The sequence below is a fragment of the Salmo salar genome, chromosome ssa06 (genome assembly GCF_905237065.1).
Source record: "Salmo salar chromosome ssa06, Ssal_v3.1, whole genome shotgun sequence".
Lineage (NCBI taxonomy): Eukaryota > Metazoa > Chordata > Actinopteri > Salmoniformes > Salmonidae > Salmo > Salmo salar.
The window spans coordinates 31,983,097-32,003,015 of record NC_059447.1 but is presented as its reverse complement, the minus strand read 5'-3'; the positions used below and the strand labels follow the sequence as shown (position 1 = coordinate 32,003,015).

The following is a 19,919-nucleotide window of genomic DNA, read 5'->3' as shown; positions in this document are numbered from 1 at the left end:
ACTTTCCAATATGATTGAAGGTCACACAGATTGAAAGATCACTGCACTGTAAAGGGCCTTCTTTTTTAAACCAAAACCATCTGATCTTTTAATGCCATCTAGAGAAATGGGTTACCTTTCGCAGCATAGATTTATATCCCTATGACACAACTGTTGGCCAAGACTGCGCTCCTGCACTGAACTCCCTGAATGGCTGGATACTATTGGCCCAGTGGTTCCTGAACGTTCTGTATGGCAAGATACTATTGGTCCAATGGGTCCAGGCAAGTGAGTGTAGATCAGATGTCAACCATGTGATGGGGTTACTGTTTGCTCTAATAGCAGAGATGCTACGGTCAAAATATTGATCCTTCCGAAGTTTCAAGACCTGTCACAATAAGAATAGATACAGTAGTTGTTCAAGCAACCAAAAAGTATGTTATCCTTTCATGGCAAATAAAATAACTTTTGAAGACCTTGTTTGTCTGCTATTTTCTTAATGTCAAATAACGTGTCCTAAATTCTCGTACATTACCTCTGTTGAAATAGTTGAAGTATTCAGGTTGTTGTTGTTTTGAGGCGAGAGTTCTTGAACCCTTCCAAAGTAACAAAAACAAAATGTCAAACTAATTCTGAAAATCACATATAAGCCATGTGACTCGACATGTGACTCTCACACTGTTGACCACCATGACCATGTGTCAGTGCTGTCGCTTGTGAAATTCCAAAAAAGGCTGCCTGACCTGTACCCAGGGGCCATAAAAACACGTCTACACTGAACTGTAAACATTTCATTTCCCTCAACTGTTAATGACAGTTTGTTCCTCTGCTGATGTTGATCATGGACATTTTGATGTGATGTGGTATTAGACATGTTGGGAAAGCTCCATAAAGACCCAATGTGTTTGTGCTATGGGGTTAGGGGTGGAGGCAGTGTCAGGGGTCATGTGACCGCATAGTGGGTGGAGCCTGGCCTGGAAGAGACCACTCCGTTCCAAGCTAAAGTCACTCGATATGAGGGATGACGGGCCCCAAAAATAGCCCTCCAGAGTGTATATAGGGACCCTCTCCCACCTGCTCCATCAGACCACCAGCCTGTACAAAGCCAGTGGATCCTGTTGTGACATACAAAAGGACTGGAGAAAAAAGACAGGAGGCATGAGGGAGAAATCCAGAGAACCAGAAGGAAATAAATAAATAAAAAGAGGAAGTTTGTCCAGTGAGAATTGACTTTGGGAAAGTTTTGCTACTGCAGAGTGAGTAGCCGTGCTACTCTGGTTGGAAACTCAAGGATCAGAAGGAAGTGAGAAAAGTCAAGGACGATAAGCGTGAAAAGGACAAAGGATTTTCTTTCCCCTGACTGGATTGCAAAGTTTTCTTGGATTTCTCCCACCCCTCCTCCTGGGCTGAGCGCATAGGGGGAGGAAGAACCGTGTTGACTGCAGGGATGAAGTATAGCTACCAGCTACCAGTGTCATCGTACACCACGCGATATAGTCAGTACACACCAATGACGTACACACCAACACACTACACCCCCACCAATTACACACCAACGCACTACACCCCCAGCAATTACACACCTACGCACTACACCCCCACCAATTACACACCTACGCACTACACCCCCACCAAATACACACCCACTTCATATGCCCCAACAAAGTACAGCTCAACTCACTACACCCCCACAAGCTACACCCCATCACTTTACACACCTACACACAAAACCAGTTCCAGTTACACCCCTTCGTACAGCAGAGGAACACGCTACAGTGCTGCTACACGTCGCACAGCACATATACCTGCACAGCAGACTCCTGCACCTCTACCACTCAAGCCAGTCCGGGCTGTGCACTTCTCCAATGATATTATCTTCCAGGACCTTGTCCGACATGGTGAGATGGAGCAGATTGGACGCTTTATGAGAGCGAAGAAAGTACGTCTGCATACCCTCTTCCCATCTGGTGAGTGAATCTGCAAATACATAAAGACAGAGGAAAAGTGTTGAGAGATTGACAGGAGTTACCACAGCAGGCAATGGCACCTACAACTGTCTGCATTAAAATATAGTTACTAACTACAACAGCTTATTTTTCGGAGTGATATTGTGTGGACAAATATAAAACTACTGAGAAGTTAAAGGTTCTCAAATATTTATTTATATTCGAAAACCAGTAAAAGAATAAAGGCTTGAAAATGTTTTTGACAAATGCATAGTGAAAGTTCAGAAAAGTTCTGAAGTTAAAAGCAGGGGTTGAAATGACAGAAAAGCAGTGTAAGGGTATGTACAGTGCAGCTGAGCCCTCTTCTGACTGTACCCATGTATGGTGCTCTGTGTACAGGTATGGCAGCACTCCATGAGGCCGTACTCACAGGGAACCTGGATTGCGTGAAGCTGCTGGTGAGATATGGAGCTGATGTCCACCAGAGAGATGAGGACGGCTGGACGCCGCTGCACATGGCCTGCAGTGATGGCTTCCCCGAAATTGCCAGGTTGGTGTACAAATGAAACACAAACTCATAAAATGTCCACAGAAATATTTACCTACAGTACGGCGACCACAAAACACAACATTCAATTGATCTATCATGCAACATTGCTGCCTCTTTGAGAAATAACTCTTCTGACAAAAGGCAGGTAGTGATTTGTTAACCATACTGACCTCGGTGACCTGATTTAACCAGACATGCAGCATTTCATAGCCAGTGTGAATATAGACAATGAAGATGCCTTGTGTGAATGTGACTTGTGCTGAACAACACTGTATTTTGTCCCTCCTTAGCTACCTGCTGTCTCTTGGTGCCAGTGCATTTGCAGAGAACGAGAACGGGGAGAAGCCAGCGGACCTCATTGACCCAGACTGTAAGGAGCTGGTCAATCTATTTGAGTCAGGCTGTGTGTAACTCACTGGCCACCTATAGAACAGGACCTGAAGGAGCTTGATGTGGACAGATGGATAGTGTACCCTGGTCCTGAGACTAGCTTCTTAGCATGGAAAAGCCCAGCCAGAGAGAAGGAGAAAGACTGGGACAAGGGACCAGGCCACTTTTCCTGCTACAGAGCACTTGTAGCCTATTCTTTGCTAAATGCATAACTGTGACTCACAATGCTTTTTGGAGAGGTTTTGTATATCAAGTTGGACAATGCTTTGTAAAGGTTATTATTTTTTGTATCTTTTTCATTCTTTGCTTAAAAGAAGTTGGCTACTTTTTGTTTGGTGCTTTTCCACAAAAACATGCAAACCAGTCTTGTCACTTTAGTTGTCACAAACAGCATCTCAGGCTGTTCATAGCACCAGCAGCTTTCAGTTTCCCTGATCATGTAGCACCACATACCAACAAAATACAGTGTGACACACCACATTTAACAGTTGTTATTTCATCTGTGTAATGAATCAATAGGGTATACCTTCATTCTGATTACCCAATGAGATGATCCAGCCCAATTCTGTGATCAATCTTATAAAAATCTGACTGTCCATTGCTTGAATTTTCCACAAAACTACGCAGCATTGAGGATAGTTCCTGCATATGGGCAGAGACTATTTTCAACTCACTGCTTCCAAAATAGTACAGACTGTATTTGACATTGTTCTCTGCATTTAGCCTGTATGTTTATGGCTTGGGAAAAGTTGTGTGTATCCTCTCTGCTGAGCAGAGAGAGGGCGTCAATAACAATTCACATCAAAAATGACATTTCATTTGGTAGGCCAAATAGCTACTATGCCATACATGCACTGGTGCTGCCATATTGCCATTTTTCCTATTATGCTTGACAGTTGTTATTTTCTGAAATAGTTAACAGTGTTGCTGAAAGTGTAAGTGGCATTCTGCCCATTTCAACTAATCTAATGAATTTCACCAATGAAAGTCTTATTTTTTTACAAAATATTTTCATAAATAAAGGTGCTTTTTATAAATATTGATTAAATTAATTGGTGGGGACGCAACTCTTTTCTATATCACTGATTGACCCTTGATGGAAAAATCTATGTAGCCTATTATAGGTTATGATACGGATCACCTAGAGGAAAAGGGTAACAAGCTGCTAATTCACATAATTTCATTAAAATAACATTTTTACGTTTTTTTAAACAGTAATTTCATATCAACTTGAGGTTTATGTTTAGGCTTAGTGTGGCGTTCTCATTCACAGATCTCTGAAGTGTGGAGTTCTGACTTGGAAGTTTCACTTGAATGACCCTCAAGTCGTACGGTGAATCCCAAACCAGGCCCTCGCCCCTACTAACTAACTCATTTGTAGGGCCCTCAATTTTACATGTTACTGATAAAATTCCAAGGGTGACTTCAAAAGTGGCGAGGGGACCAAATAAACCCATCGACTTCGGGACACACTCGTGACTTGAATGATACAATTACACAGGTATATAATAATACAAGCATACAATTTTAATGACAAAATTCCATCATGTTTCTTCCAGTGAGAAAACATTTATTTCGTTTAGGGTCAAAGTAGTCAGATGGGGTGGTGCGTTTTTGGGGATAGTGTATAGGTGCAGGTTTAGATGGTGGTGCAATTTAAGATTTTCCCATTCCCTTTTCCCTTTTTTGTTTGTGACCAAAATGTGCAATCTGCACTCCGACCTGCGAAAGGCAGCAATACACAACACAGTGTCTAAATTACTGGAAAACCACATGAAGAAGAAGAAGAAGTTTTGAACACGGTAACACACCTTTGTCGGAGGACTGGGTGAGCAAGAGGATGGATGGCGAGAAGAAGCGAGGCAGAAAGAAGGGTGCGAGGTGCAAACCTGAACTGATGGTGAAATACAAGCTGAGTACTTTCTCCTTTGGGTCAAGTACAGGAGAGAAAAATGCATGTTACGCACCTGAAGATCCTGAGCAGTCGACGGATAATGAACTTGAAATTGATCCTGACAAAAGTGAGGAGAAAGAACCTGTGTCGTCAGGTGAAGTGAAGACTTCCAAGCCTCACCCCAATGATTAGAAAAATGCATGAGATGACTCTGGCCCAGTGGGAGTACGATTCATGGAGAAAGTGGATCCATGCCTTTTGGCCGATCCGTTTGAGGTATCAGGCTGGGTGAAGGAGATGGGTTCTGTCAATTCGGTCAAAGTATCCAGAGATGGACTTCTGTTGTTTTTTTTGTGTGTCTGCTGCTCAGAGGGAAAGGTCGTTGCGCATTTCTAGTCTTGGGACGAAAGCAATGTCCTGCTTTGATCTCCGGAGCAGACTGCCACTGACAGGAGTGATAACTTGGGTGAGGTTAAGTGGATCAACTGAAGTTGGGGGTCCCCGGTGTTTGTGACACGTTGTTTAGTGCGGCGCAGACTAGAGTGTTTGCTGGATAAAGTCATGCTAGGGTATATACATTTTCCGGTTGAGAGCTTTTCTTCTGAACCCACTATGGTGTTTCAGGTGCCAAGTTTATGGTCATGTTGCAGCAGTATGTAGGAGGGAGATTCCTAAATGTGAGAAGTGTGCATGTGGGAGTGGGCTGGGGGAGTGTTTCAATTGTGGGGGTGGCCATGTTGCTGGGGATCAGAAATGTTGTGTGCAAGTGAGACAGATTGAAGTTTCCAGGGTGAGAGCAGTGCAGAAAGTGTCATATGCTGAGACAGTAAGGAAAGAAGAGGTTGATGGGCAAAGTGTGAGGGAGCCTGAGAGGATCCCTGTGAGTATTTCTATTTACTACCACAAACCGATGCTGGCACTAAGAACGCACTCAACGAGCTATATAGGACGATAAGCCAACAAGAAATAGCTCATCCAGAGGCAGTGCTCCTACTGGCTGTGATTTTAATGCAGGAAAACTGACATCTGTTTTACTTCATTTATACCAGCATGTCACCTGTGCAACTAGAGTGCAAAAAAATTGACATCACCTGACTGGAATATGTTATTGGATTCATGGCATTGTGGAGTTTTACCACATCAGTAAACGGCTTCATTAATAAGTGCATCGACGACGTCGTCCCCACATTAACCGTACGTACATATCCCAACCAGAAGCCATGAATTACAGGCAACATACGCACTGAGCTAAAGGCTAGAGCTGCCACTTTTAAGGAGTGGGACCATAACCAGGATGCCCTCCGATGAACCATCAAACAGGGAAAGCATCAATAAAAGACTAAGATCGAATTCTACTACACCAGCTCTGACGCTAGTCGTATGTGGCAGGGCTTGCGTACGTACATATCCCAACCAGAAGCCATGGATTACAGACAACATCCGCACTGAGCTAAAGGCCAGAGCTGGCGCTTTCAAGGAGTGGCACACTAACCCGTACGCTCTCCGACAAACCATCAAACAGGCAAAGCATCAATAAAGGACTAAGATCGAATCCTACTACAGCAGCTCTGATGCTCGGCAGATGTGGCAGGGCTTGCAAACTATCACGGATTACAAAGGGAAACCCAGCTGCGAGCTGTCCATTGACACGAGCCTACCCGACGAGCTAAATATCTTCTATGCTCGCTTTGAGGCAAGCATCACTGAAACATGCATGAGAACACCAGCTGTTCCGGTGACTGTGGGATCATGCTCTCCGTACCCGATGTGAGTAAAGACCTTTAAACAGGTTAAAATTCACAGGGTCAGACGGATTACCAGGATGCATACTCAGAGCATGCGCTGACCAGGTGGCAAGTGTCTTCACTGACATTTTCAACCTCTCCCTAACCCAGTCTGTAATACCTACATGTTTCAAGCAGACCACCTGTGCCCAAGAACGCCAAGATAACCTGTTTAAATGACTATCGCCCCATAGCACTCACAACTGTAGCCATGAAATGCTTTGGAAGGCTGGTCATAGCTCACATCAACACTATCCTCCCAGAAACCGTGGACCCACTGCATTTCGCATACCGCCCCAACAGATCCATAGATGATGCAATTCTATTGCACTCCACACTGCCCTTTCCCACTTGGACAAAAGGAACACCAATGTGAGAATGCTGTTTATTGACTATAGCTCAGCGTTCAACACCATAGAGCCCTTGAAGCTCATCACTAAGCTAACGTCCCAGGGACTGAACACCTCCCTCTGCAACTGAATCCTGGACTTCCTGACAGGCCGTCCCCAGATGGTGAGGGTAGGCAACAACACATCCGCCACGCTGACCCTCAACACGTGGGCCCCTCAGGGGTGCGTGCTTAGTCCCTTCCTGTATTCCCTGTTCACCCACGACTGCAGATGACATGACGGTGGTAGGTCTGATCACCGACGATGATGATAGGGAGCCTATAGGAAGGAGGTCAGAGACCTGGCAGGACAAGAACCTCTCCCTCAATGTCAGTAAGAAAATGGAGCTGATCGTGGACTACAAGAAACGGAGGGCTGAGCACGCCCCCATTCACATCGATGGGGCTGTAGTGGAGTCGATTGAGAGCTTCAAGTTCTTCGGTGTCCACAACACTAAAGATCTATCATGGTCCACATACACCAACACAGTCGTGAAGAGGGCAAGACAACGCGTCTTCCCTCTCGGGAGGCTGAAAATATTTGGCATGGGCCCTCAGATCTTTAAAAAGTTTGACAGCTGCACCATCGAGATCATCTTGACTGGCTGCATCAACGCTTGGTATGACAATTGGTTGGCATCCGACCGCAAGGCGTTACAGAAGGTAGTGCGTACAGCCCAGTACATCACTGGGGCTGAGAGCTTCCTGTCATATGAGGCGGTGTCAGAGGAAGGCACCAAAAATGTTCAAACTCTCCAGTCACCCAAGCTGACAAGCGGTACCAATGCACCAAGTCTGGAACCAACAGGACCATGAACAGCTTCTACCCCCAAGCCATAAGACTTCTAAACGACTGCTAAATAGCTAATCAAATGGTTACCTTGACTACCTGCATTGATCCTTTTTTGCACTAACTCTCTTGCACAGACTTTACACAGACACAGCATACGCACACACACACACAACATGCACACACATGCATACTGATGCCACACACTCACTTTCACACTTACCACAAACCACAAGAGGTTGGTCGTACCTTAATTGGGGAGGACGGTCTCGTGGTAATGCTTGGAGCAGAATCAGAGGAATAGTATGAAATACATTAAACACATAGTTTCCATATGTTGGATGCCATTCCATTTTCTCAATTTCTGACATTATTATGAACCAGCCTCCTACGCCACATGCGCTGCTACTACAATCTATTATCTATCCTGTTGCCTAGTCACTTTTCCCCTACTTATATGTACAGTACATACAGTTGAAGTCAGAAGTTTACATACACTTAGGTTGGAGTCATTAAAACTCATTTTTCAACCACTCCACAAATTTCTTGTTAACAAACTATAGTTTTGGCAAGTTGGTTAGGACATCTACCGTGTGCATGACACAAGTAATTTTTCCAACAATTGTTTACAGACATATTATTTCACGTATAATTCACTGTATCACAATTCCAGTGGGTCAGAAGTTTACATACACTAAGTTGACTGTGCCTTTAAACAGCTTGGACAATTCCAGAAAATCATGTCATGGCTTTAGAAACTTCTGATAGGCTAATTGACATTATTTGAGTCAATTGGGGGTGTACCTGTGGATGTATTTCAAGGCCTACCTTCAAACTCAGTGCCTCTTAGCTTGACATCATGGGAAAATCAAAAGAAATCAGCCAAGACCTCACAAACATAATTGTAGACCTCCACAAGTCTGGTTCATCCTTGGGAGCAATTTCCAAATGCTTGAAGGTACCACGTTCATCTGTACAAACAATAGTACACAAGTATAAATACTATGGGACCACGCAGCCGTCATACCGCTCAAGAAGGAGGCACGTTCTGTCTCCTAGAGATGAATGTACTTTGGTGTGAAAAGTGCAAATCAATCCCAGAACAACAGCAAAGGACCCTGTGAAGATGCTGGAGGAAACAGGTACAAAAGTATCTATATCCACAGTAAAATGAGTCCTATATCGACATAACCTGAAAAGCTGCTCAGCAAGGAAGAAGCCACTGCTCCAAAACCACTATAAAAAAGCCAGACTATGGTTTGCAACTGCACATGGGGACAAAGATTGTACTTTTTGGAGAAATGTCCTCTGGTCTGATGAAACAAAAATAGAACTGTTTGGCCATAATGACCATGGTTATGTTTGGAGGAAAAAGGGGAAGAACACCATCCCAACCGTGAAATGCACCAGGTCCTCTACTCCGACAATTAATCCACACATAAAACGGCCAACCGAATCGTTTCTAGTCATCTCTCCTCCTTCAAGGCTTTTTCATCTTTGAACTTATATGGTGATTGGCATCTAAACTTTCATAGTATTACCATGACAACCGGGCAAAACATTTTGTCTTTCAATCACCCACATTGGTATAACCAATGAGGAGATGGGAGAGGCAGGACTTGCAACGCGATCTGCGTCAGAAATAGGAATTACTTCTATTTTAGCCCTTGGCAACGCAGACGCTCGTTGGCGCGCGCAATAATTGAATGACATGGATTTCTACATTTATTTTGCGACACTCGCGCACGCGATGTGTCCGGTCTGGTCAGCATGTAAGGTGTATGTAAACATCCGACTTCAACTGTAGCTACCTCATACCCTTAAACATCTACTAGGTACTGGTACTCCCTTTCAGTGTTGCCAACTCCTCAGTAAGGAAAGTAGCTATTGGCTGTCCTAAAAGTCGTTAAATGACATCATCGCCTAATTTGCATAATTGGCCATGTGCATGTAATTGTGATGGATGCTGTAGGAGAGAGGAATAACGTCGAGGGAGAGACAAAAAGTGAGTAAAAAACACCCTAAATATGTTTAGAACTACAAATGAACTTTCTTCTGTCAATTCTTGTTTTTTTTAATGTCACAATTCCAACCCTCTGGCAAAAGTGAACCAGAAGAAATACTCTGGTGGAGTTACTTAGTTTTTTATTTTATTTGATTTTTTTTTGTTTTTTTGTTTAGTTTAGTTTTTTTACATTTACATCCCGCCCTGAATGTAAGCCAGGGCGGGATCAGCCAGTGGCGGCTTCCCGCATGCGCGATTAATTTGCAGTCTGGAAGCAGAGGGGTGAACATCTCCTGCTCTGACTGCAGCTGGGAGGGACTGCTGCGCGAGGACTGGGCCGCCTGTGAGTGCTTTGGGAAGGGGTGGGGCCCACGGCAGCACACGCTGCTCGTTGAGAAGAGTAAGAACGATATGTGCTTTCACGGCAGAGTCTCCAATAACACCAGAAAAGGTCGCTAGTCGCTTTTTTGAAAATGTGTAGTTAGAGGGTTCTGAATACTCGCTAAATATTGCGACAACGTCGCTAAGTTGGCAACACTGCTTAAAGCCCCACAGTGGAGGTGTCATAATACCCATAAAACCTAGCGGTCAAACAGGGAAATGGTGTGGGGCTCTATATAGCCATGCTATTTTTGACTTGTTATCGTTAACTCTTCATTGTTGGAAAAGGACCCATAAGTAAGCATTTCACTGTTAGTCTACGAAGCATGTGACAAATAATTTTTGATTTGAGTAGTAGGCCACTACAGTGGTAATATAGGGTTACATGGCGGTTGAGTTTCCTTTTATTGTGAACAAATGTGTAATGCACTTTCCAAACTGTGAAAGGCACTATAACGCAACAAAGTCTGGTCTGCCGGAAAACCACACAAAGAAGAAGAAAGCAACACACCTTTCTCAATCAATGAGAATATATTTTAAACAGACAAGATGGTGGTGTACACATTTTTTTTATTACTTCATGGAGCCCCAAAAAAGTATTTAATTTAATATTGGAGCACTTTCTAAATACAAACGAACCCCACTGCAACTAGACATGGACATTTAGAAGAAATGCGTTCTTCCAAGTCGGGAACTGTGGAAGCATCGTCAAATTGGTCGAGAATGATCTGTGCTACACACAACATTACCTACCTAATAACGCCTATAAGCAAATTGGAACTCTACTGGTCTGACTAGGGCTTGGTGATATTCGTAATAACTAGGGTGCATTATGATGATGTTTTTTAATTGCTAGGGTGCATTTTGTTAGGGCCTATAAAGTCAGGTAAGGGTATTTTTAGCCAATGCTTTTTCTAACTTCTTCGCAAGCTGGTCCATGGTCTGTTTATTTAAACAAGTACCAAAAAGACCCGAGTAGAGAGGGTAAATGTTGGGGAGAAGGCATTCATAGAAGCATTCCTTTGGGATTTTAACATTATTTTCGAACCAACAAACCTATTAAGTTTTGTTGACTTCCGTTTTAAATTACTTGCCCAGAAATGATTGGTTGGCATTGGCAACCGTTTTAGCCGACGGGAGGCCTAGCTAAGGCTAGTTACATCTTGTTGGCTGAATAAAGAAAGCGAAAGGAAGAGGGATCTAAAGACAGGTTTGTAAACATAGTTTACATCTTGGTAATTTTCGGATTATTTCAAGTTAGCTATAGCGTTTTTCATTAATATGCCACTGCTGTTGGAAACATTTCATTTGTACTATTGTCTGGATATATTCAGCTAGATAAGGTTAAATGGCTTAGCTAATAATATTAGATGTTGATAACGTGTAGCAAACATTCGCTAGATAGCTAACGTTGTCCTTTATCTGTCAGCCACTACATCAACCGCAAGCTAATTTCTAACCAACAACAATGTCAATTTAAAATATACTATATTGGGTAACGTTAGTTAGCAAGCTAGGTGCTTTATATTTTACGAGTCGCTGGTCAATATGAGTTGGCTAGTATAATTTCTTGCTAGCTATTGTTAGCTGCCTTAGCTAACGTTAGCTAGCTCGCTTGTGTAACGTTAGGTGTCAGATATAAACATGTAAACATTGAAGCATAACTAACACCAATAAGCAAGCTAATGCCGATAGTGTGGCATCCAATGTAGCTTTCTGGCTGTATAGTTAAGTAACTTTTGCAGTCTGTTTTAGCTAGCTAGCTTTCAAATGTCAACATTCCTGTTGTTTGTGATTGGTGTCTTTATTTAGAATTAATCATGTCACGCCTTGTTTCCACCACTAGCTATCCAACAGAGGATAAAGAAGGTTCATATTCTCTCAACCCCCCCAACTATTCATTAGAAAGGAGCAAGAGACAGACTGCACACAGAATGAGGTTGGAAGAGAGTTCTTTACCTGTTATGGTTGTGTTGTGTGCTAACTCTATATCAAGCTGTATCTTGTAGAATCAGGTATACTGCATGCATGCCAGAAAAACATATGTTCTGTTTTCCAGCCTGTCTGTTCTGTGTTTTCATTCTTTCTTGCTGTTTTGTTTGTTTTTTATTTGTATCTTTGCTGCTTTATAGCTCATCTGCTCCCAGGATGGTGAACAACTACAAGCGGACTTCCAGCCCTCGGTCTCCTACGAACAGTGGGGAGCTCTTCACTCCAGCGCATGAGGAGAATGTGCGCTTCATCCACGACAGTGAGTCTGCCTCAGAAGGCCGATATCTTACTAAGACTAGCCCTTAACGTCTCTCACCTGAGTAGGCTTATATGTTGGCCATCAACATGATCCACTGTAAGAAGCTTCTTACATAGCCCCTGTACCACTGAGCTCAGATGAGCCATTTGGATGGAATGTGGTATGTAAGGAGATGGTTGAAAGCTGGCATGTGTATGCTTCTTTACAGCCTGGCAGTGTGTGCTCAGAGACATCCGATCACCACAGAGCAGCGAACGCAAAGACCGTGGACCACAGGAGTATGTGGAAAAGAACCCAAATCCCAACTTAAATTGTAAGTGACTTGATGGATCTGAGTATGTTTGTCATTTAAACAGGCTATTTACTAGATTTGTCAAAAAGACAGAGTAGTAATGTTATTTTTATCCTTTCTTGTAGCTTTCACACCAGTTGACCTGAGTGACCTCAAGAAACGCAACACACAGGACTCCAAGAAGTCCTAGTCTTTCTCTTTATAGTCAACAGCTTTTTTTCTGCACCAATTATCCTTGAGAACTTTCTCCTCCTCTGTAAGCCAGCAAGTCAACCTTTTGGCCAGTCCTGCCCAGAATGCCGGTCCTCTTTCTGCCCACCTGGACTAACAGCCTGCCCATTCAACAGCAGTGGGCTGATGTCCTAACAACCACAACATTTTTGGAGTTCCTTATCCACCCCAGTCCCCCCCCCCCTTCTCTGTCCAGGCTCAGTATTTTCTTACCCTACCTCTCATCTGGTTGACGTGGAATGCAAGTTCTTGGTTCTTGGTTTTACAGCCATGAATTTTTCATTTTCACTCTTTTTTTATGTGAATGGGACTGATGCAGAGTTTCAATGAAATATGCTGACATCCTGATGCCGAAGTACACAGACTGTGTACAAATTCTTCATGGGACACTTTAAAGGACTGCGGTCTTAAATATAAACTGTTTTCTTTTCAATCTACAAAGGATAATGCTGAAGGGCTGACATTCTTTTTTTGGAAGATAGTTGAATTGTAGATATATTGGAATGGAATCCGATTGTACAGGCGAGTTTTGGAAACCAAAAATTGTTTAGGATAAATGCCAACATTTTTCATATAAATTCATGCCCCTAAAATGGACTTCAAGTAGACATCTCCACATTGACTTCCCAGCCTTGAAAAAAAAATATTGAATAAAATACTTTTACAATATTTCACTCTCAATGCATTGATCATAGATGTTCTGACCTACATTTTTTCTTTTTGGATGTGTTACTTATATACTCCCCAATGATGTATGTACAAACATCACAACCTAAAGTAGGATGGTAAATTGTTGTCTAATGCTCTTTTGTTTGTGCATTGTTACTGAAAACAGTGTAATAGTCTACTGAACAAAAATATAATTGCAACATGCAAGAATTTCAAAGATTTTACTGAATGCAGTTCACATAAGGAAATCAGTCAATTTAAATAAATAAATTAGGCCCTAATCTATGGATTTCACATGACTGGGCAGGAATGCAACAATGAGTGGGCCTTGGAGGGCATGGGCCTTGGAGGGCATAGGCCCACCCACTGAGTTTTTCCCCACAAAAGGGCTTTTATTACAGACAGAAATACTCCTCAGCAACCCCTCCACACCCCCCTCATACTATCCCGCAGGTGAAGAAGCCGGATGTTGTGGTCCTGGGCTGGCGTGGTCTGCGGTTGTAAGGCCGGTTGGATGTACTGCCGCATTCTCTAAAACAATGTTCGAGGCACCTTGTGGTAGAGAAATTAACATAAAATTATCTGGCAACAGATCTGGTGGACATTCCTGCAGTCAGCATGACTATTGCACGCTCCCTCAAAACTTGAGGCATTGTGTTGTTTGACAAATTAGTGGCCTTTTACTGGCCCTAGCACAAGGCGCACCTGTGTAATGATCATGCTGTTTAATCCGCTTCTTAATATATCCCACACCTGTCAGGTGGATGGATTATCTTGGCAAAGGAAAAATGCTCACAAACAGGGATGTAAACAAATTTGTGCACAAAATTTGAGAGAAATAAGCATTTTGTGCATATGGAAAACATGGGACCAACACTTTACATGTTGCATTTATTTTCATTGTATGTATAGTCAGCCATATTTCTTTCTCTGATCTAGTTCCTTCATATCACAGAGGGAATCATGATGTGCTCGGTTATGGTCTGAAAGTAGTTATAACAACAGGGCTCAGCCAGTATTCACAAAAGTTAGCAAAGAGAGAATTACTCCATAATGGTAAACCTATTAGTAGTGCAAACAAGTCCAAGAAGATACGATCATGGCGGCATATATCTTAACGATATTGTGGGCTATGTGAATCTGCACTCAAATATAGGTGTTGATGCATCTGTGTTGACAAAATTCACATGTGGATACAGTTGGTGTAGGCCATGGTATTAACACAACACATTTATTTACACCTTTGTCTCAGGAATCTTATATCAAATAAAATGTTATTGGTCGCGTACACATTTTGCAGATGTTATCGCATGCTGGTAAAATAAAGGTAAAATAAATACAATTACCTAACAATACACACAAATCCTAAAAATAATGAAATTAAGAAATATCAGAACGAGCAATGTCAGTCTGGGATATATATATTTATATATACATATATTTATAAACTGGGATGTTCGAGCCCTGAATACTGAGTGGCTGACAGCCGTGGTATGTCAGACCTTATATACCACAGGTATGACAAGACATGTATTTTTACTGCTCTAATTATGTTGGTAACCAGTTTATAATAGCAATAAGGTACCTCAGGGGTTTGTGGCACACCCCGTGCCTTATTGTGTAATATAATGGTGTGTATAGACAGTATGGCTACTATAATGTATGAACAGGAACAGTGTGTACAGCGGTAGTTATAGGATGATTCTGGACTAGAATACAGTATATACATATGAAGTGGGTAAACTTTATTAAAGTGACCAGTGTTCAATGACTATGTACATAGGGCAGCAGTCTCTAAGGTAGCTGGCTAGTAAAAGTGCCCTAAGTTCAGGGCAGTGTACTGGGGGGAAGCCAGCTAGTGGTGACTATTTAACAGTCTGATGGCTTGGAGATAGAAGCTGTTTTAACGTCTCTCGGTCCCGGCTTTGATGCATCTGTACTGTCTCGGCCTTCTAGATGGTAGAGGGATGACCAGACCGTGTCTCGGATGGCTGAGGGGCCAAGCCGAATTGCACCAACTATCAAGGAATATATCTATTTTTGGATAACCAGCACTACAGTAAATTCGAGACCATTGCGCTGCTGCACTAATAATAGCAGCACAGGTCTTTGTAGTGATATGACTCAAGGGATCCATTTCAAATGGTCCCTTCTTGATTTGACAGCATAACCTGTGTAAAACTGTGGAAGGGGCGGCGCACAACAAGCGGACACTGACAGCGTCATCCGTCCTTACGTAACGAGAGCTCGTGGCTATAAAGACAGCTTGCGCTCCATTTTAGCGGTTTTTTTGTCTCGCAGCTGAGTAGTACCGCCGGGTTATTACCAAGGTTTTTACTTAAGGCAGGGATCAGTCAGGCTAGTTTTTAGTTCGCTAACAGTTCTTCTTAGCGTAATTGAAACTTCATAATGGCCGATAAGATGGATATGTCTCTAGACGACATCATCAAGCAGAACAGGCAGCAGAGAGGGGGCGCAGGAGGCCGTGGTGGAAGAGGCCGTGGCCGGGGAGGCTCTGGCGGGGGCCGAGGTGGTGGTGGTGTTGGCCGTGGAACAACTGGTGGAGGCTTTGGGGGCCGAGGTGGAGGATCGGGCCCCATGAGGAACCGACCGAACCTGAGCCGTGGCAGAGCAAGACCTACGCCATACAGCAGGGTATGAGAAATTTAGAGGAATGGGCTGAGAAAAAGGAAAACTCCTCGTAACCTGAAAATGCCTGCGCGACGTCCTCTAATCTTCAGGCTTGCTAGCTGCTCCCAATGCAATCAATGGCTAGCTTGCTAGTCGAGAGGCACTTAGCTAGCTAATCGAATTTCTCTCGAATTAACGAAGGGAAACCCTTTAAATTGCGGTTGATATGGAAATATAATGCACATAACGTGTCCTTGTCCACCCAAACCTGTCTGTTACCACTTTTTGAGAATAAGCTTTTGGAGCAGGTTAGTTAGTTGCTAACTCTGGAATAGCTGCTAACCTACAAGGCCCAGACAGCGCCATTTTGAATTCAGCATCTTCAATCAATGAAATATTTATTTCATGGTCTGTCGCAGTATCTTTCGTCCCAGAAAATCACTTGTTTGACCACCGAACGGCACTGCATCGAAGAGTATCGTTGCATTTGGATGATTTTTGTAGCAGAGGCAACTTTTGGGAGTTTCATCCTGCACTCCTATCCTTTTGTTTGGGAGTGGCTGGCGGGTTAACACAATCCCCTTTGAGCAGCACCATATCAACACAGAATGGTGTCCTTTATGGATGGAGCAGTGGACTTTCCCCCTCTTATTACATACATATTTTTTATCTCCACATTTCTAGTAATGTTACTAGTCACAACTCAACCAAAATGGCGTGGTTTCAAAATGGACGCTCAGATGGTTGCCATCCATGTTCAGGCCAGGTAGTTGGCCTACTTTATTTTGCTAGTTGTCGCTTTCAGAAAACGGACACTTAACTCATCAAAGCCAACTCATGGCTTTTAAAGAACAATTTAAGCAAATAACCACACAGCTGGAGTCGACACTGATGCAAAGTACTACAGCGCCATACGGATGGATGACTTTCTTCAGCATACTACTCTCGCTGGGGATGGCCGCCTGGAGAGCCTTTGGTGGAGGAGCAGATGGCAAGAGAACAGTGGGCAACATTGCTAGCCTAGTTAGCCAACAAGGGGGTGGGAGCGGAGTGCAGATAGTAGCGAGTAAATGTGTACTGTTATTAATGACTTGTTTACTGCTAAATGTTCATCAAAATAGCCTCAACAGACGTCAATGCATACATTTCTTCATTCTATTATGGGAAATGTTTCATTTTTTTTTACAAGGGCCCATCAGTTTTAGCTAAATGCTTTATGGCCTGTTAACTTGGTCTAGTGTCTAGAATGTATGTGTTGCCATGTGTCCTGTTTTTGCACTGGTTTACTTGCTTGTAGTAATGGGGTGGGCACTGGGCAGGAATGCTGGGAATCTCCATGGGGTGGCAGTGTGCCAACCACCTGGCCCTGTTGGCTGTGTAGTCCCTGGTCTCCCCAGCACCTACCCAGCTGTGTGGACTGGACTCTGTGATTGGCAGAGACAGGGGAGCCTGAAGTCAGCAGGTTCGTTCTCTTTCATCTGTTGCAGCCCAAGCAGCTTCCTGATAAATGGCAACACGACATGTACGGCAATCATGGCTTCAATGCCAGTGTTGGGGGCAGCGGGGGTGGTGCTGGTGTGGAAACCGGAGGGAAACTTCTTGTCTCCAATCTCGACTTTGGCGTTTCAGACGCAGATATTCAGGTACATCTTATTTTCTTTTTGACTTGGTTGACTCTTTAGAAATTGCGTATTTACCTTGGCTTAGCAATTCCAAACTGGCACTTGAAATCACTTACAATTCCAATACATGGTTTCTCTCGCTGCAGGAGCTCTTTGCGGAGTTTGGTACACTGAAGAAGGCAGCTGTTCACTATGACCGGTCGGGCAGGAGCTTAGGCACTGCAGACGTCCACTTTGAGAGGAAGGCAGATGCTCTAAAAGCTATGAAACAGTACAACGGTGTACCACTTGATGGTAGGTTTCTCAAGTGGCTTTCACAGTTGCCACATATGTCATTTGTACCTTGCTGAAACATTTAATTGTTTTGTGCTGCTGAGGTGTCTTTCACCATGCTGACACTGTATATTCATCCAACCTTCAAGTTGCTGACGGTTAACTTTCAAAATGGATGCTCAGGTGGCTGCCATCCATGTTCAGGCCAAGTAGTTAGCCTGTTTTGCTAGTTCTCTTTCAGAAAATGGATGTTTAACTCAACAAAGCTAACTCATGGCTTTTTAAAGAACAATTTAAACAAATAACCACACCGCTGGAGTCGACACGGATGCAAAGAACTACAGTACCATACGGATGTTTTTCTTTCTTCAGCACACTACTCTTGCTGGTGATAACCTGAATACTTTCTCTTGCAGGGCGTCCCATGAACATACAACTCGTCACATCACAGATCGACACACAAAGACGACCACCCATGCAGGGGTAAGTGTTAAGATTGAAATGTTTTCCCAAACAACCTGAACCAATGATGAGTATCATGAATGGAAAGTGCTAATGTTCAGATGTTCTACAGTATGATCCGAGGTGGTGGCATGAACAGGGGTCGTGGCGGTGGGTTTAGAGGGATGCAGAGAGGACGTGGAGCAGGTCGTGGAGGAGGCAGGGGCCGAGGTGGCCGCGGGGGAAGCACTAAGCCACTTTCCGCCGAAGAGTTGGATGCCCAGCTAGATGCCTACAATGCCAGGGTGAGTCTCGGTTTGAAAATGAAAGGGGTTATGAAGTGTTATATGGAGTTCAACAATTTATCTGCCAACATGTATATAGCGTTGGAAATTAATGATGGGACAGGCCTATGGTAGCATGCGTCTTATCTGATGCCTTTCCCCCAGATGGAAACAAGCTAAGAGCCTAGGTGAAGCCCAGGCTGCATTACTCTCCAGGTTGAACATGAGGACAGTCGCAGTTGTTACAGCGTTGAAGATACAGGACATTTTACACTTGGATGTCTTCTGATGTGATTTAAATGTGTGTATCAATCCTTTTAAATGCTCCGATGTGTTTTTTACCAACTTTTGTTTTTTGAAAAAAAATCTTGGTTTTGACTGTAGGTTTATGGGGGTGGGTGGGGCTTTCCCTGTTGCTCTGATTCCTTTCCCTGTAGATCATTGTAATAAACCCTACAGTACATATTAACCATACTCTGACTGCTTTGTTTTTATTGTCAAGTGCACAAGGACAGCGAAATCCCTTGCATTGTTGGGAGGGCTGCAAGTAATAGTTTCACATTGTCTACACCTGTTTACAAAGCATGTGACAAGTAAAATATGATTGATTTGATTGCTCATTCCCAACAATGCAGTGATCAATATCGGTACTACAAAGTACAACAAATGCAACACAAAGTAAGCTTTCTACAGGGTTAGTGCCAATACCATATTTACAATGTGCGGGGAATGGGATATTAGGGGTAGAGATGTAGAGTTAAGGTGATTAGACATCAGGGTATATGATAAGCAGCAGAAGTGTGTCGGGTCAGTGTGAGCAAGTGTGCATGGAGCAAAAAATAAAAGGGGCAATGAAGATGGTCAGTGAAGTCATCTTGTTAGCTATTTTGCGTTCTTGTGGCTTTGAGGGCTCTATACCAAATGTCTTCCTGGTTCCAAACACTAACACAGCCGGACACAGAGTAATGAGGTTGTCATGCACATCTTAGCTGAAGTACACTGCACCCAACGGTGCACTAGGACATGGGAAACTGTCTAAAGATTTGTCATATTTGGCGACGTAAAATATCATGTCGTTTTACTAGAATTCGGCCAACTTTGACGCAACTGCGACCCAT

General features: G+C 43.4%; 3 protein-coding genes across 4 annotated transcripts; all 3 read left to right on the top strand.

The window, feature by feature from the left end:
- The first annotated feature begins 1,062 nt into the window (after positions 1-1,062).
- Positions 1,063-3,904, top strand: LOC106606981 (protein phosphatase 1 regulatory subunit 12B). Its single transcript, XM_014203514.2, has 3 exons — positions 1,063-1,946; positions 2,325-2,475; positions 2,766-3,904. Exons 1-3 carry the CDS (start codon positions 1,427-1,429, stop codon positions 2,884-2,886), a joined length of 792 nt encoding a protein of 263 aa, XP_014058989.1. The 5' UTR covers positions 1,063-1,426; the 3' UTR covers positions 2,887-3,904.
- Positions 3,905-10,638: 6,734 nt separating this feature from the next.
- LOC106606980 (mapk-regulated corepressor-interacting protein 1) lies at positions 10,639-13,550 on the top strand. 2 transcript variants are annotated; one of them, XM_014203512.2, is made up of 5 exons: positions 10,666-11,317; positions 11,954-12,046; positions 12,240-12,358; positions 12,567-12,671; positions 12,776-13,550. In XM_014203512.2, the coding sequence occupies exons 2-5, from the start codon at positions 12,042-12,044 to the stop codon at positions 12,838-12,840; spliced, it is 294 nt and encodes a 97-aa protein (XP_014058987.1). In that variant the 5' UTR covers positions 10,666-11,317; positions 11,954-12,041; the 3' UTR covers positions 12,841-13,550. The 2 variants fall into 2 exon arrangements, with proteins under 2 accessions (XP_014058986.1, XP_014058987.1); XM_014203511.2 differs by having other exon boundaries at positions 10,639-11,317; positions 11,954-12,358.
- Positions 13,551-15,827: 2,277 nt separating this feature from the next.
- LOC106606979 (THO complex subunit 4) lies at positions 15,828-19,275 on the top strand. The gene is made up of 6 exons (XM_014203510.2): positions 15,828-16,205; positions 17,669-17,824; positions 17,950-18,097; positions 18,493-18,559; positions 18,651-18,822; positions 18,967-19,275. Exons 1-6 carry the CDS (start codon positions 15,960-15,962, stop codon positions 18,979-18,981), a joined length of 804 nt encoding a protein of 267 aa, XP_014058985.2. The 5' UTR covers positions 15,828-15,959; the 3' UTR covers positions 18,982-19,275.
- Positions 19,276-19,919: the final 644 nt, after the last annotated feature.

Excerpts from the sequence above, each read along its gene's own strand:
- LOC106606981 (XM_014203514.2), top strand. The coding sequence starts at position 1,427 with ATGAAGTATAGCTACCAGCTACCAGTGTCATCGTACACCACGCGATAT. Across the intron at positions 1,947-2,324 it reads GCATACCCTCTTCCCATCTG|GTATGGCAGCACTCCATGAG; the intron begins GTGAGTGAATCT and ends CTCTGTGTACAG. Across the intron at positions 2,476-2,765 it reads GGCTTCCCCGAAATTGCCAG|CTACCTGCTGTCTCTTGGTG; the intron begins GTTGGTGTACAA and ends GTCCCTCCTTAG.
- LOC106606979 (XM_014203510.2), top strand. The coding sequence starts at position 15,960 with ATGGCCGATAAGATGGATATGTCTCTAGACGACATCATCAAGCAGAAC. Across the intron at positions 18,098-18,492 it reads CAACGGTGTACCACTTGATG|GGCGTCCCATGAACATACAA; the intron begins GTAGGTTTCTCA and ends TTTCTCTTGCAG. Across the intron at positions 18,560-18,650 it reads AGACGACCACCCATGCAGGG|TATGATCCGAGGTGGTGGCA; the intron begins GTAAGTGTTAAG and ends GATGTTCTACAG.
- LOC106606980 (XM_014203511.2), top strand. The coding sequence starts at position 12,136 with ATGCCAGAAAAACATATGTTCTGTTTTCCAGCCTGTCTGTTCTGTGTT. Across the intron at positions 12,359-12,566 it reads TGTGCGCTTCATCCACGACA|CCTGGCAGTGTGTGCTCAGA; the intron begins GTGAGTCTGCCT and ends GCTTCTTTACAG. Across the intron at positions 12,672-12,775 it reads CCCAAATCCCAACTTAAATT|CTTTCACACCAGTTGACCTG; the intron begins GTAAGTGACTTG and ends CCTTTCTTGTAG.